The sequence below is a fragment of the Pezoporus occidentalis genome, unplaced genomic scaffold (genome assembly GCF_034315485.1).
Source record: "Pezoporus occidentalis ecotype Australia unplaced genomic scaffold, CSIRO_AGI_Poc_V1 ctg109, whole genome shotgun sequence".
In the NCBI taxonomy this organism is placed as follows: Eukaryota; Metazoa; Chordata; class Aves; order Psittaciformes; family Psittacidae; genus Pezoporus; species Pezoporus occidentalis.
In genome coordinates this window covers 2,540,650-2,556,465 of record NW_026912875.1, presented here as the reverse complement: position 1 = coordinate 2,556,465, position 15,816 = coordinate 2,540,650, and the positions used below count along the sequence as shown (strand labels likewise).

General features: G+C 37.8%; 1 protein-coding gene across 1 annotated transcript in view; it reads left to right on the top strand.

The window, feature by feature from the left end:
* Positions 1-12,692, top strand: part of SEC63 (SEC63 homolog, protein translocation regulator) — a 57,251-nt gene extending 44,559 nt beyond the window's left edge. Inside the window, exons 14-21 of the mRNA XM_062624829.1 lie at positions 367-449; positions 2,106-2,165; positions 2,397-2,555; positions 3,451-3,609; positions 4,506-4,607; positions 9,484-9,582; positions 10,418-10,522; positions 11,056-12,692. Coding sequence (XP_062480813.1) covers positions 367-449; positions 2,106-2,165; positions 2,397-2,555; positions 3,451-3,609; positions 4,506-4,607; positions 9,484-9,582; positions 10,418-10,522; positions 11,056-11,199 — 911 coding nt within the window. The 3' untranslated portion in view covers positions 11,200-12,692. The remainder of the gene's footprint in view (positions 1-366; positions 450-2,105; positions 2,166-2,396; positions 2,556-3,450; positions 3,610-4,505; positions 4,608-9,483; positions 9,583-10,417; positions 10,523-11,055) is intronic.
* Positions 12,693-15,816: the final 3,124 nt, after the last annotated feature.

Sequence of the window (15,816 nt, the reverse complement as noted above, 5' to 3'; positions counted from 1 at the left end):
AGAACAAATATAACACGGTCCCTTTGGTCACGTGTAGTATTTCATGCGTCTGAAGTTTTATGCTTTAATATATAATGCACAATATTATAGAGTTACAGTTCCCACAACAGTTACAACTTTGAATTTTTTAACTTTCATGCAATTAAAATTTCAAACTCAATGTTGCTGTGTTGTAGTATGCTGAATTACCAGCCCTCAGTATATTTGGGGTTGCAAGAGACTTATCAAATAATATTTTGAATTTTTTTTGTATTAAAAATTCTGGAATTTGTGTTCTTATATTTAGACATAGTAGAAACGTGTTTAATGAAAAAAAAAGGCTTTAAAGAAGTTTAATAGATGTGTTGCTTTTCTCTTTTACACTAGTTTTGGATGATGAAGACAGCAACAATATTACAGTAGGTTCTCTTGTCACTGTTTTGGTCACACTAACAAGACAGACCATGGCAGTAAGTATTTAGAATACTTGTTCTTTCAGGGTAACTGCAAGTGTGTGCTAAAAAATAGGCATTTCTTCTTTGCGAGCTAAAATGGTGTGCTGTGACTATAACTGTAAAATTAAGATTTGAAATTGAGAACTTGTGCTCTTAATCCTCCCTTATGATTTTGTTTCTGAATGAGAAAGTTTTCCTGGAACCAGACCAAAGTTCAGTCTGACCTGTTGCAGTTGTCTAGGGAACAGTAAAAGAATATGGCAAGTGATACTGCCCTGAGGTTTGTAAATAACAGGAAAAGAGACATTCAGAAACTTAGTTCTTGAACTAGAATAAATTATTCACTGAAGTCCTTAGGACAGTGTTTGATTTCACTTTATGTGGGCTCATAATGTTACAAATCTCTTGGGTGCTCTAGGCACTTAACGAGAGAAACTCAGTCTAGCAAAATATACATAATATAAAGAAGGTACACCAATGCCACATGAAGAAAATGGATTGCTGAATGGGTAGCAATGTGGCATAACCAAAGTAATGTTTCACCCTAGTAGTTCAGCTTCTGACTTGAGATAACTTTTTAAGCTTTAAACACAGTGATTACTTTCTTAGAATAAAAAACCTTAATGCACAGAAAGGAAACAAGCTTCTACCTAACAAAGCCTGCAGTGTCAATTTTTTGCATCTGTACTATTCAGATAATTGTCTAAGTAAACAAAAAGTCTGAATTATGCTCCTAAGGTGTAAGGCATACAAGCATAAATATTACACTTGAGGATCAGACAGGCTGCTGAAGCCAGTTCAGCAGAAATAAGTCTATATAAGTCCTACGTGTTCCTACTGTGGAACTTCAGAATGTATCATTTCAATGATAACTGAGGATGTAGTAGGTAGAAAGTATAAGTACCATATCACTATGCTGGACCTTAAAAACAAAGGAAACTGCAAATTATGAGCATATTAAACTTAGAAATTAATTAAAATGTCTGACAGCATATGGAAAACTCAATTGGTTTCTACATTAACTCCTCTCGGCAGTCTGACATTGAGATACATGAACTAAAAACTAGATCTAGCCTTTTATAGAGTGCTTTTTTTTTTTGTGGTGGTGTATCATATCTGCTGTCTTTACAGAAGACAGCTCCTTATGGTGAATTTTTTCAGTGGCATGTAGTATGTTTTGAAGAAAGAAATGCATGAAAATATTCCATTTGCATAGAGATGTTCTAGTCCATATAATACTAACATTGTGTTTTGTCTTAACATTTTGTATTCTTAGTTTGATTTGTTGTCCTGTGTCCCTGAGTAGCAATGCAGCTGTTGTAGTTTTTAATGCTCTGGCAACTGGAGCAGAATTTGCATTTTACTACTGCTTGTTTTTGTGTTACAGGATTTCTGTGCTTTATAAAACAAGTAGATTCTTTGGAACAAGATGACATGTCGTTACTGAATTTCTTTATAATGGTAGTGATGGAAAAATCCCAGACCAAATGTTCAAAATAGGGTTTAATTTTCATCTGTTAATCCCCTGTTGTGTTTGTCGCCGATAACGGAATTTGCCATAATGAGCAAAACCTTAGACCTGATTAGGGTGATTAAGTTCAACTATAAAATAGTAATTTGCTCTTTTGGTACAGAGAAGCATTAGTACTTCTCACATTTTTCTCTAACCAGGAAGTGTTTGAAAAGGAGCAGTCTATATGTGCAGCAGAGGAGCAACCAACAGAAGATGGGGTAAGTGAAAAATGGATGTTCCCTTTGCTAGCTATAGAGAACTTTCTTTCAGATGTTGAGTTGCTAATTGTGTGCTTCTCAAGCATTATTTCTTTTTCCCAGAAATACCTACTGATGTGTCCCTTGAGCTATGCTTTCTAACCTTGGATCTCAGCTTAAAATGCTTAAAATACAGTGAATGCCTGAAATTTAATGAACAGAATAAATATTTTAAATACTGCTTTCCTACAGCAAGGAGATGTCAACAAAGTTAAGAGCAAAGGATGGCAGCAAAAGAATAAAGGAACCAAGAAAGCTTCAAAATCAAAGAAAAAGAAGCCACTGAAAAAGAAGCCTGTGCCACCTTCATTGCAGCCACAGAAACAGCAGAAGCAAAAACAAGCTAATGGGGTAGCTTATAGATTTATTGATATTTAAGTCTTTTGTTCAGCTTATCACTCCTAAGCTGATTTTTTTTTTTTTTTTTGTTGCATGTGCCTCATTTCATTCTTTGCTTTTGTAAAGCATATCTCCTAAAATAGATATTTTTTTTTTCTTTACAATTAAGAATTACTGGTAAAATGAGGGAACCACCACAGTAATGTTTCCATCAGCCTGCTGAAAGTTGTGTCCAACTACTTTAGAAGTCTGGCTTTGTAGTCCCTTCTTGTTAGCTCTTGTTACGATGCCTTCTGGGAGGTGAATTGTTTTGTACTTTAAGGGAAAAAAACTGAAATAAGACTTTCTTCTGATAAATTAAGTAGCTTTAGTACTTTATGCTCCCACTGCATGGTGTTTTCTCCAGCTATGTTGTAGGTACTGGAATGGGTTGCCCAGGGAGGTTGTGAATGCTCCATCCCTGGCAGTGTTCAAGGCCAGGTTGGATGAAGCCTTGGGTGGCAGGGTTTAGTGTGAGGTGTCCCTGCCCATGGCAGGAGATGATCTTAAGGTCCTTTCCAACCCTAACTATTCTATGATTCTATTCTATGATTCTACTTCTCTCTAATTTTCCTAGTATTTTTTTAAAATGCAACCCCAGAATCAAATACTGTTTTCTTCTATTTGTGTTGCGGGTGCCATGTGGAGAGAGAAAATTGCTTCCCTGCTCCTCTTAGCACATGAGTTGAAAAGAAATATTCTTCACTGTATGTACACTCTGTGACACAGGAAGAGTATAGATCAAAATAGGAAATAAGGGCTTTAACCTTAAGACAGGTGCTGTGAATGCTGTGTACTACAATAATGCAGACAAACTAAGTTAGAGGTTTGTTCGTCTCCCCCTTACTCCCCCTTTCTTTCTTATTAGGAAGTAGTTGCAAAGGAAGACGAGGAGGAGATCTCTGATAAAGGAAGTGAATCTGAAGAAGAAGAAACAAACAAGGACTCTCAAAGTGAAAAAGATGATGGAAGTGACAGAGACTCTGACAGAGAACAAGATGAGAAGCAAAACAAAGATGATGAAGCTGTAAGCCTTACTTTTTCCTGAAGGGTAATGTTGCCGCTGGGGTTGAGAGAAAATGCATTTTAATCCTCTTAGCATCCCCTCAGGCTAGGCAGCACCAAGATGAAGGAGTAATATCAGTTCTCCAGAGGTTTTCAGACCTCATTCCAGCATAAGAGCTTTGTCATTGCGAGTCTGTTTGAGAGCAAGCGGTAAAGGGTCTTTGCAGCATAGACAGAAAACTTTAAAATTACATAAGAAAAACAGCTTAACTTCAGGAAAAGATTGTAATGCTTCTTTTGGCTTAATCTGTTTACTAGCTGCAGCAGATTTTGCGCGATAGTCTCTCCTTTGAACTTTGCTCTTTACATGCAGTGGCTGTTGTATTTACTGCATAGTGAATACTGTAAGTATCTGCTTACTAAACTAGTAACTGTTAAGTTAGTCATTCAAAACTGTAATTGTAATTTAGAATGAGGCATCGTGGTGGTAGGTGGTTTCTGCACCACAGGCCTTAACGCTAGAGGACTTGAGAGTGACAGCTACAAGTCCCATAAAAGGTGAAAGTAAGCTCCTGATGGGAGGAGAGTCATCAAGCTTGCAGTCAAGACTTACAGGTCAGGTAGTTCGTGTTTGTAGGCAGTGCTGTAGAAGTGAGTTTTGAAGAATGTATGCAAGCCTCACAGATCTGTTTTGGGGTTTGCTAATATGTACATGAATGGTCTCTTTAGTTTCACTGTCACTTGATTTTTATTTTTGTTTTCTTAATCATACTGTGTCACTCTATGTGCCTTTCTCTTCTGTAAAGTGTTGTGTAGCTCAAGAACTTGTCATATGTATAATTTCCATGGCCTGAAATTTCTTTCTCTAATGCAAAAGATGGCTGGTGCACAGTAATTCTTTGAACTTGTCTTTGACAGGAATGGCAAGAATTACAGCAAAGTATACAGAGAAAGGAACGAGCCCTTCTTGAAACAAAGTCAAAGATAACGCATCCTGTTTACAGTCTTTTTTTTCCTGAGGTCAGTAATAGAAACCATTACAGTTGTGAAACATGAGAATTAATATAATACAAAATAATTGCTCTTTTTATATTTTTATTGTAAATACTGGGCTTTTAAACAAGTCTAATACTTGAAAAAAATGCTAACCTTAATTTAAAAAAGTCTTAATTTTTAATATCCTCTTAAACTTTTTCAGATACTTTCTTATAAACCTGTAATATGTTCTTTCTGTCCATTTCCAAGAGACTTGCAAACTTGTATGCAACTTAAGGTTTATTTTTGATGGCAATACTGCTAAAGTTTGTGGTGGGTTTTTTTTGTTTGTTTTTTGTTTTTCTGCTGATCTTTTACATATAGATAAATTCAAAATTAAACCTTTCAGATATATAGGGATTTAATATTTTAGAGTTCTCTCTCTTTTTTTCTATGGAACATGAAAGCACAGCAGTGGTTCTAATGCGGAGTGAAGGGTAGAGTATTACTTGCTCTTTAACTGGGAATGCCTGTGAGTGGAGGAGGTCCTGGATACCTCCTGTGTTGGGGGTGAGCAGGTTGTTTTGGCTTGCTGGTTGACTTCCAAGTCTCAGTGCAGCAGCATGGTGGCATCACAGCGTGCAACCGTGGAAGATGGAGGGGTTAGAAGAGCTCTCTTTCTACCACAGTGTGTTGTGTGGCAGAAGCCAGTTGTGGAACAATCTCTCCTATAAAGCTCAAAAATACAAATCAGGTGTGGATGAGTATCAGAGGAAGGGGTGTATTTCAGAGCGGTGACTCATAGTAGGGTAGGCTGAGGTGTCACTACAGCAGCTTTTGGTGTTGAAAGCAAGTTCTGGTGTATCAGTTGTTACTTACACAAACACATTGAGAATAGGTGTCTGAAAACCCATTACAGCAATGAAACCTTGATGGGGTTTTTCAAAGTGTGGGGTTTTTGTTCTGAACAGATAAATTAGGTCCTTGGGAGGTGACCAGATTGGAACCAGGACGAAGGAGTATTTTGTCACACTTTCTTTCCAGGCCAGTAATTCAGAGAGTTTTCTTTGCTTCCCTGCTGTCTGAGTAGAGAACTAATCTAAGATCTCTTCTCTCCAGTGCTATCTCCAGTAACAGGGAGCTGGGATGCAGGCTTATGCTTCCTCTTGTGGTTTAAAGGAGACAACTGAGACAGAGAAGAATAGGAAAACATAAGAAAAAAAGGAAGACACTGTGTATATTTGCTCTCTTTTTCAGTCCCTAAGGCTCTTTATGTCTATACCCTGTACAGCTTGTTGCATGTGCAAAGCACACTCCGTTGTCCCCATGCTTGTGATCACACTGTTCCTGCTGGTTTTATGTAGTTCTGGCATCATTAGAAAACAAAGTGTGGGAAACAAGACCTGTTGCTACAGAGCCAGAAAAGGTATATAAATAAATCAAAGAAATTGTTTTCCTGAAGGCCTTAGTTAAGAGCTCTGTGGCCTCATGGCATCTAATTTTGTAATGGCTAATCTTAATGCTGTATTTTCCTGACACTGTTAGGTACCCTCCCATCTCTCAATACAGCTTCCAGCAGCACACCAGCATAACAGAAAAAGGTGTGCCAGCATTTCCTTCTTCTGTCTGCCTTAGATCATGTCAGATACGCAGCAGAGTCTTAATGCCGTCTTGCTGTGAAAGCAGCTGGCTTTGGTCATCAGTCTAAGTTCAGACAATGAGCATGTGCTGTGCCCATTGCCACAGGGGTGCTGACTGTTCATATTTCTTTTTTACTGCACTGAAGGTTCCTTTGGAGACTTCGCTTATACTTACTGTATACAAAGGTGCTTCAGCTGTGTGTAACCAAGCTGCTGATGGGTTTTATGATAAAACCTAAATACAGTACTGTGCTAAAGAAAAAGGCTAGGGCTAAACTGAATGCTTGAAAGATACACATGTATTCTCTCATGCAGTTGTAAATTTTCCAACCTCCTTTCACTCATGTCCTAAAAGCTGAATGCAGCTGTACTTGGTGCTGTAGTTGCAGTTGGAGCATGTTCAGATAGTGTCAATTTGCAGTGTCTGAAGAACAAAATCCATTGTACTCTCTGGGTGTTTTGGGTTTTTTGTCTGTGATTTAGAATTCTAACTCTATTGTGGTCATGGCCAGTCCATAGATTCAGAATTAAAGATAAAATGTTGTAGTTGTGTGAGTTTTTATATTTCCAGAATTTAGGGATGTTTGAATGTAGCTGAGCCTAATATACTTGTTCTCAGGAGATAGCCTTAACACTGTGTCATAGAATTGACTAGGTTGGAAAAGACCTTTTAAGATTGTCAATCCCAACTTTTACCCCAGGACTACCCAGTCCACCACTAAACCATGTCACTGAGGGCCTCGTCTACACTTCAGGGGCAGTGATACCACCAGTTCCCTTGGCAGCCTGTGCCAATGCCCAATCACCCTCTCTGTGAAGAAATTTTTCCTAATATCCAGTCTAAACCTCCCCTGAGACAGCTTGAGGGCGTTACCTCTTGCCCTATCACTTGTCACTTGGCAAAAAGACCAACCTGAGCCTTCTTTCCTCCAGTTCCCTCAGCTGTTCCTTATAAGACTTGTGCTCCAGACCCTTCACCAGCTTTGTTGCCCTTCTCTGGACCTGCTCCAGCACCTCAGTATCGCTCTTACAGTGAGGGGCCGAGAAACTGAACACAGTATTTGAGATGCTTCCTCACCAGTGCTGAGTTTTATAAAAGTTTTTGGGCAGTTGATTACTGTGCCAGAGATGCAGCTTTAATCTATGCAGGTTCCTAAATAATTATCTTCTGCTCCTGCATCCATGGATCCAGAAACTGCACAGATTGTAGTTTTGACATTTTTAGGTAGAAACTGGCCCTGGTGTTCCAATTTTATGAACATGCTGGTTTCCTGGCATGCCAAACCTTGCACCCATCTGTTAAAGGGCATTTTGCCCACTTGCCTGTTAGCTTGCCAGATTCTCACAGGCATAAACTTTAAATTCCACCCAATAAGAGGAAGGAAAATGACACTCCTGCACAGTTGTCCTTTCTATAAAAAAACAGTGACACTCTAGGGTCATGAGCTTTACTTCTGAAGAGTTTACTCTATAGAGTCCTTTGAGCATTTTATCAATGAATGTAACTTGTTCTGGTATTTCTTTTTCTCCCTTGGCTGTTAATTTTACCAGTTTTTGTGAAAATCCAGTTGACAGGTTTTATCTTTGTTCTAAAAAAAAATGTAAGAATTTCCTTGCCACTGAGAGTGATGGCAACATACACGATGTACAAGTCAGCACAGTGTTTTGATAACATCAAAAACCTATTGATACAAATGCAGATCTCTTTTTCTATGGTCAGAGTCCTTATAGGCCCAAAGTGGCGAGTAGCCATTTCTGTAATGGATCTGTCTTCTGTAGTTCTTGTTCATCTGCACTGTTTACACTCTTCATCCTTCTATTCCTAGAGGGCCCCTTGGCTAGGAAATAAACACTTCAACTGCATAAGATTCTTTTTTGCTACAGCTGTCTCATGCAGATTGACAATATATTTATTGTTGAAACTTACAGATAAAATAACTTATGCCTTGTAATCATATGGGAGACATTTTTTTCATAAAGAAAATCACTTGGAATAGCTCACTTCTTGTAATGCTACAAATTTGGGTCTTAAATAGGATGTGAATTGGGTTTTGTCCTTTTCTCAGTGCCTGTTCTAAGTATGTGAAGAAATGCTGTTGCTTTACTGTGTTGCAGATGCTTTTACTTTATACATCGTAAAATGGGCATTAACATACTGAGTTAATTTTACACTCCTTTGCTCCTGGACTCAACAGTGCTAACCAGGGTATTTTGGTTGGATGTGTTGGTTTGCTGGTGTGTCTTGCTGCTGTAAATCTGTAGCTTCCTAGTTGAATATTCCAGTGAGATGATGATAATTATTACTGGCATAACAATTAGTCACTCCAAAAGAGAAAATAAGTTAATTTAGCTTTTATAGTTTTTCAGCCTGCATTATTTAAATTTCAGATCACCAGACACTGGCTTCTTCAGTGTTAAAACCAAAAAAACCTCCCACACCAGTGCTCCCTGCTATCCTCCCCCTCCACTCCTCCAAAAGAACCCCCTCACTAAAACTACTGAACTTTTGACTCTGTTTTGTTACAGACAAAAAAGTCTCCAAATTCTGCATATTAGCAGCATTTGCTTCTCACCTGTAGAATTTGGAAGGGTTTTAGTGGTGGTCTTAAAGTCCACTGTAATCTTTCATTCAGTTCTTATAATTCTGTTAGATTATAAAGGAAACAAAACAACCACTTCCAGGTGGCACTGAAGCAATTACCTGATCAGTGGTGGTGCATGTGTGTATATATATATGTATATAAGTTGGCCTCCTGGTTTAGAGCTTACCTGTAAGTGTCGTAAGATGCACGCATCAGGGCTCTAGTCTGTTATAATTGTGATCAGTTACAAGACCATCGGGGTGGGTAAAACTGTCTTGGAAAACAGTTCAGTAGTCTAATATTTGGGCTATCTAAAAGCTATGGGGGTTTTCCCCTTTTTTTCCCCTAAGGGTAAGCTTATGCTGTTATGACTATAACCTATCCAATAAAACACTTCATAAATATGAAGTAATCTTCCCTCTATCCCCCTCCACTATTCATTTTTTTAAACAAAAGGAGGTGAAGGAATGGACACTTGCAACAGTTACTTGTGGTAACCTGTTTGCTTTCAGTGTGCACTATATAGTTTATTCATACCCATCCAAGAGTTCAAAAAAACCAAACTAGCAAACACAAGCCACCTCCTTTCTGTGTGTATTGTAAGGACTGGTGAATTGCAATCGCTTGTTACAGAGTGTAAGGACATCATTTTCTGAGGCTTCAATAACCCTCTTTGGGTTTTTTCTTCTTTTGTGAAAGGAAAAACAAGAATGGTGGTGGCTATATATTGCAGATCGGAAGGAGCAGATGCTAATATGTATGCCATATCATGTTTGTACGCTAAAAGATAAAGAAGAGGTAAAGTACTTTAAAAATTTTGTTTGGGGTATTACAAAAATGTACTGAAGTGTCTTATGATATGCAATACATTTAGCTGCTTTTTTCATATTTATCTCAGGATGGAAAATAAATGTTGCTCTCCTGATTAAAGCAGAGGAGAGCCTTTTAACTGTGAAAATTGGTAGTGGAGAAAGGAAACATAATTTAAGACTTCCAAATCTCTTTGCAGAATACATGGGGGTTGTTTTTCTCCTCATATAAAAAGTTGATGAAAACCAGTATTAGTACACAATGATCATTCTGAAAGTTATTTAAATTGTGAGAAATACTAAGTGTTATTTTTCTGTAAAGCAGGGGCTCTGACAAATTAATTAGCTTCAGCTCATGTTGAAACTTTCTGAGACTGTAACCTTTGGCTGTGTTCTTTGCTTTTCTGAAAAATGGAGATTTGATGTATTCTGTTCTTTCAAACCAGATTTTATGTTCAATTTCAAATAGCAGTAGAGTTAAGCTAATACTTTCAGCAGACTAAATGTTTTAACCTGTTTGAGTTTTTGCAATTAAGGAAGCATACAGCAGGGTGAAATTGTATACTTAATGTAGAGTCTTGGTCTCATTCAGAAAAAAAGTGATTATTCAGCTTTCATGGAACATACTGTACTTGGGTATTTTATGCAGGTATTTTATTATGCAGAGGTTTTCAGAGAAGTATCACATGAAAGAAACAAACTTTATATAAAAAAAACATGATTATTCTGTAGTAGTATTTATTGCTCATTACAGTACTTGAGTACTTGTTCTAATGTGTTGATTGAAAGCAGCAAGAACTTACTGTGTAAATTCTGTTTTCTAGGTAGAGCTCAAGTTCCCAGCACCAGGCAAGCCTGGTAACTATCAGTACACAGTTTATTTAAGATCAGATTCATATATGGGATTGGACCAGATAAAACCATTGAAGGTGATGTTTAAATGTGTTATATATTTGTATCATATTGAAAGCTGCTTCATAGAATGATTGAAACCCCCAAAGTGCTGTTAACCTTTAAGAATTCAAGCTGTCCTACTTTTAAAACAGTTGCAAGAAGAGACTTGTAAGCCATTTCTGCCTGATGCCAGTAGTGACAATGTTACAGTGGATTAAATGGGACTAAAGTTTGTGATGTTTTCCCGTGCCTACATATTTTAATAGACATTTTCTCATGTTTAATAATTTTCTGCAGTATGGTTGGTTCTGGCTTTATACTTCTAGGTCTGCAGTGCCATTTCCCTGCCCTTCGTGCTAGATACATTCAGTTAATGAGAAAAATCTGGTGTGCCTTTTTTCTGGAAGCTATTGTTGGTTTTGTTTTGGGTTTTAGGGTGTTGCTTTGTTTTTAAAACTGTAAATTTTGTGTGGTGTGTCATTTGTTCTGGGTTTTTGTTTGTTTTCCCAAATTGGTCTGTATTGTCTGTAACCCTTTTTTCCTTCTTTTCTTCTTTATCCAATTACAGCTGGAAGTTCATGAAGCAAAGCCAGTGCCAGAAAATCATCCACAATGGGATACAGCAATAGAAGGTGATGAGGACCAGGAAGACAGTGAGGGCTTTGAAGATAGTTTTGAGGAGGAAGAGGAAGAGGAGGAAGATGATGATTAAACAATACTGTTGATTGACTACAATATCTGCACACACTGCAAACTCTTCGTCTGACTGTGGAACTTGTACAATAACCAAGAAACACAGTACAGAAGCCTAGAGAAGGCTGAGTTTAATTTTTCTTTACCAATTAAGAGTGCATTATGTAACTTCTCAGTGGAGGTGAAACAAATCTGTTGCCATTGATACACCTTGGAATATGTTTATGGCTCATTATAGCCTTCAAGTGCAGGACAGTGCATTTGTTTCAATTGAAAATAAAAGCTTTTTTATTATAAATGTCCAAAAGTGTGGGCTATGTATTGTCTGATCAGTTTAGGGTCCAATTTAAATAAAAGGTACTATTAGCTAGAAGCGAACTTTAAATCCATTTTTCTGCATTAGGAATTTATTTTAGAAAATGTTTTGGTATATTTGACATGACAAATCTCTGTTGATTGAAACAACATCTGCTCAACTTTCCAAGTTGATTAGTTCTGTGGTATTCATTAAATATTTTGCTGTGATACTGCTCCCATCATTTATAGCTTTAAAAATCTGTTTTACTTAACTTGATCATTATAAATTGGCATCATACCCATTGCCACATTCCATGTATTCTGGAGGGCTGCTTTTTTTAGGACTGTTGCCTTTTTATGCCCAGGATGATAATGGAAATCATAAACTTTCTTGACTCTGCTGTAGAATAGTTACTAATGGCTTAAAACATTTTTAAGCCTTTATTTCATCAGATCAGCAGCAGATCTGAGTCTTTTGATAAACAAAATGTCTGAAAGCAATTTTGGGATCATATGTCACATAAATTAGTGGCTTTTGTGCAATGCCTTTGTAGAAGGTACATCCTAAAAGCCGAAGTATATTCTTAATCTACCTGACACTGTTGGAAATGTTTTAAGGGTAAAATACAACATGCAAAGAGGGCATGTTTTGTATCAATTTTGAATTCCCATCAATAAACTGGACAATTTGATGGCTGCGTTTGTAATAGTGTGCATCTCCTTGAGGTTTGTTTTTCTTTTCTTACCTCAGTCTCCTGCAGGGTTGTTAAAAAGACAGTGATTCTATCCTTAGTTGTGTTTAAAAAAAAACAACCCAAGTCTAATTAGGGAATAAATTCAGGGAGGAGAAATCAGGGCTTTTAGTGTATTTATGACTTGACAAAAGCCAGGGATGGATTAGTTTTTTTTTTGTCTCAGTAAAACAAATGAATTGATTAATAGCTATATTTCTGTATTTCAGAAATACATATGAGTGTTCTGCAAGTAGGAACAGATGTATTTCTGTTCCTATGAAAAAGCAATGCTGTAAAATGTGACAAATTGCCATGCAGGAAAACTTCCATCCTATGAAGATTGCCCAAAGCCAGAATGGGTGCACATGAATTTTGTGACCTTGTTCAGTAGAAAGGGTTGTCACTTTAAATGCAAATTTACATTGTTATATTCTTTGTAATTGCAATAGTTGCAAATAAAACTTGAAAATGTTCTAAATGAGATTATGGTATCTTTCAGAGTACTTCTGAAGTGCATACTGGGCAGGAAAAACCTTGCAAAGCGTAAACAGTGTCAGGTGTTCAAAGTGAAGAATGAAGACTAGGTTAAATTAAATGGCTTGTACGCTTGATGCCTTTTACTTCCAGTTTTTATTTGCAAAATACAGTAGAAAAACAACAATAAAAAAGCACTAGTTGCGTTCAGCAGGGTTTCAAGCCAGGTACTGCACTGGTGAGAGAAATGCTTGAAGAGTCATCAGACTCCTTACTATCGAGTAGGCAATATGAATGCCAAACTTCAATTGTTCTGCCAGAACAATTCATAGTAAACTTCTGCTGTTGTTAAAAGTTGGGAAGTGATTATAGTTAGGAGGTATAATTGATAAGCGCATTAAGGGATTGGAGGGGAGCGTTCTGACTACTGGTCCCTACATTTTACTGTACTTGCAAGATGTGAATGCACAGAAGCGATTAGAAAAAAGAAGAAGGAGAATCATGTCCCTGGTCTGAACACTGAAGTATTCTTGAAGATCGCAGCTGACAGCTGGGATTACACTGCAAGTCTGCAAACCAAGGATAATTCTGTAGAGCTAACAAAGGCTAAATCTAATACTTCTTCAAATGTGGCTCTCCTGTGTAGGCAAGGTAACTTAATAGAAGCTGTGAGGAGAAGAATTGCAGTGGTACTGGAAATCTTCATTATGAGAGGAAGGCATACTGATACTTTCTCAGAAATATCAGCTGTATAGTTGTGCATCATTTTACAGCACCTTCCAAGACATGCAGAAATGTGGCTAGGGAGGTATTTAAGAGCTTCACACTATTAAAACCACCATTTGCAGATGCACAACTCTTTTGAGTGTTCCTACATCTATTGAATTGCTGGTTGGTCTGTCGTGTGGTGCATCTATTAACAACCATTTTTTAATAACAATTCAAATTGTCATTTGAAGATTGACTCTCTTGAATAGCAGTTACTAGAATGGGTAAAACTTCCCAGGAAGAAGCAGCATTTTGCACTCGCTGTTGTCTAAGCCTTGTTTTTTGATGGCACTTAGGAATGAATTCAGCCAATTTTACACCTGACTCTTCCAAAACTGTGGACTAGTAAGTGAAAAGTAAGAAGTTCTGGAAAGAAAAACTGCTTTGCTGTGTTTAATAGCAGCCCAAGCATAATTTGGAAGCATTTAGTACCATTTCAGTGTAACGAGGTTTATTTCTGCGCTTTTGCTCACACTCCTTTTTGTAGCCTCTTGTTCTAGATCAGAGGAGGCTCATGCACAGCCGGACTGTCCACTCAAGCAGGGATGCTACAAATGCCTTCAGGGCTTGCAGAACCCACTTCCAAGGGGAAAAAAAAATTGGCATTGGCTAGAATATGCAGAGCAACTGGCTCCTTCTGGCCCAGCTTGTGTATGGATATGGGGTGCCATAACTTGCGGTTAGTAGAGGGAAGGACCGTGAATTACATTTAGGGCAGATAGACTCTGCTTGTTGAAATACGGGATAAATTTGAAGTAGATACATGTAGGCAAAAGAAATGGGTTACAAAAATGGGATTTTCTTTGTGTAAAATGATTTAACCTTCTGTGCCTCCCCTCTCCCTGCCCCCGAATCTTGACATAGCTTGATTAATATTAAAGGAAATGTCACTCTTTTCCTAGTCTGATGCTGGCTGACTAGAAAGTTACACTTGTGCAAAAACCTGGTAAACCCTCTGTAAATCGCGCATGTCTTACAAGTGGGGAAAACCCTTCAGCTGTAGAGGAAGAGCCGAAGACTCTTTCCATCGGCCGGGTGCAGTTCCAGGCCGCACTCCAGCAGGGGGAAGCAGGGGCATGGATTTCTTCAGGAGTCTTCCAGGGGATGCCTAGTGTGCTTCTGAGCGGTAGGTTTGGTTTTGGTTTCCCCCTTTCTGGAGGCGGGAAGGCATAGATGGAGGTTTCTTTCATCCAGTTATTTTCTTTTAAAGAAACCGCACCGTTACGTATGCATACCCCTATTTTTATGTCTGTATTTTCCTGCATACCCCTATCTTTATATCTGTGGGTAGGTGTTTTTTTCCCCAAACTCCTTGCTGACTCTGCATTTTAAAACTGCTGAAGGAACCACATTATTTCAATTATTATTATTATTATTATGATGTATTTAAAAATAAAAACCTGGCAGAGAAAGAAAAGCAGAGCTTCCATTTGTGTCAGGAATTGGGGTGTTAATGAGTCCCTTTTGAGCCTTAAATGTCGCTTTGCATTAGTTTTTGGAAAAGTATTTGCATACAATGGATATTGTAGAAGCATATCTGACTCAGCTGTATTTTAAGCTTTACCAAGTGAGATGTGTTAGGTGATTCTACCATGAGGACACCCGTACCTCGAAGAGCTGATTCACAGGGTACCTGGGGTGCCTTGTGGTCACATGAGTTCTACATTCTGTTCAGAGACACATTTAGAAATGCCCCTGTCGGTATCTTCTTTAAAATCTGGGTCTCTTTTCTTAGGGTTTGTTGAAGACTTGGCAGAGCACCCTGGTGTGGATTAAAGTTTGAGCATGTGCTTAAACCCATTTCTATGCAGCAAGGTAAGCTGGTGCTTAGTTGGCTGTGCTATGATGGGGCCGTAGCAAATTGAGGAACAAATCAAAGAGAGAACTCTGGGTGACTCGTGTTCAGCACTGAACTCTGAATGGGACCAGATTTGTATGCACTGTGCATCTGGGTGATGGTCGTGGCTTGCACTTGGTCTCTTTTGTGTCAATGTTTTGTGTTTAGGTGCAATTTGCAAATTTGGTGAATTAAAATGTCCACACAAATGCTATTTTTTGGTAGAAATAATTTTCTGCTAAGGTTGTTTATATTTATCGTTCAGTTAAATAACAGAACAGTTACCAGCAATGTAACTATTAATAACTTCTAATAACTATTATTAACTAATGTAACTGTTATTGAATCTAATAAGCACAATAGATTGTAAAGCTAACAATAATATTTGTAAAGCCAAATTGTGTACACTCTACTTAGAATTTAATTTCAAATGTGTGCTGATTCAGGAAGCATTTTCAACCTTTCACTGCATATAAACCTTCCATGTATATGCTCTAATAATTTAGCAGGGAAAACTTTACAGTTA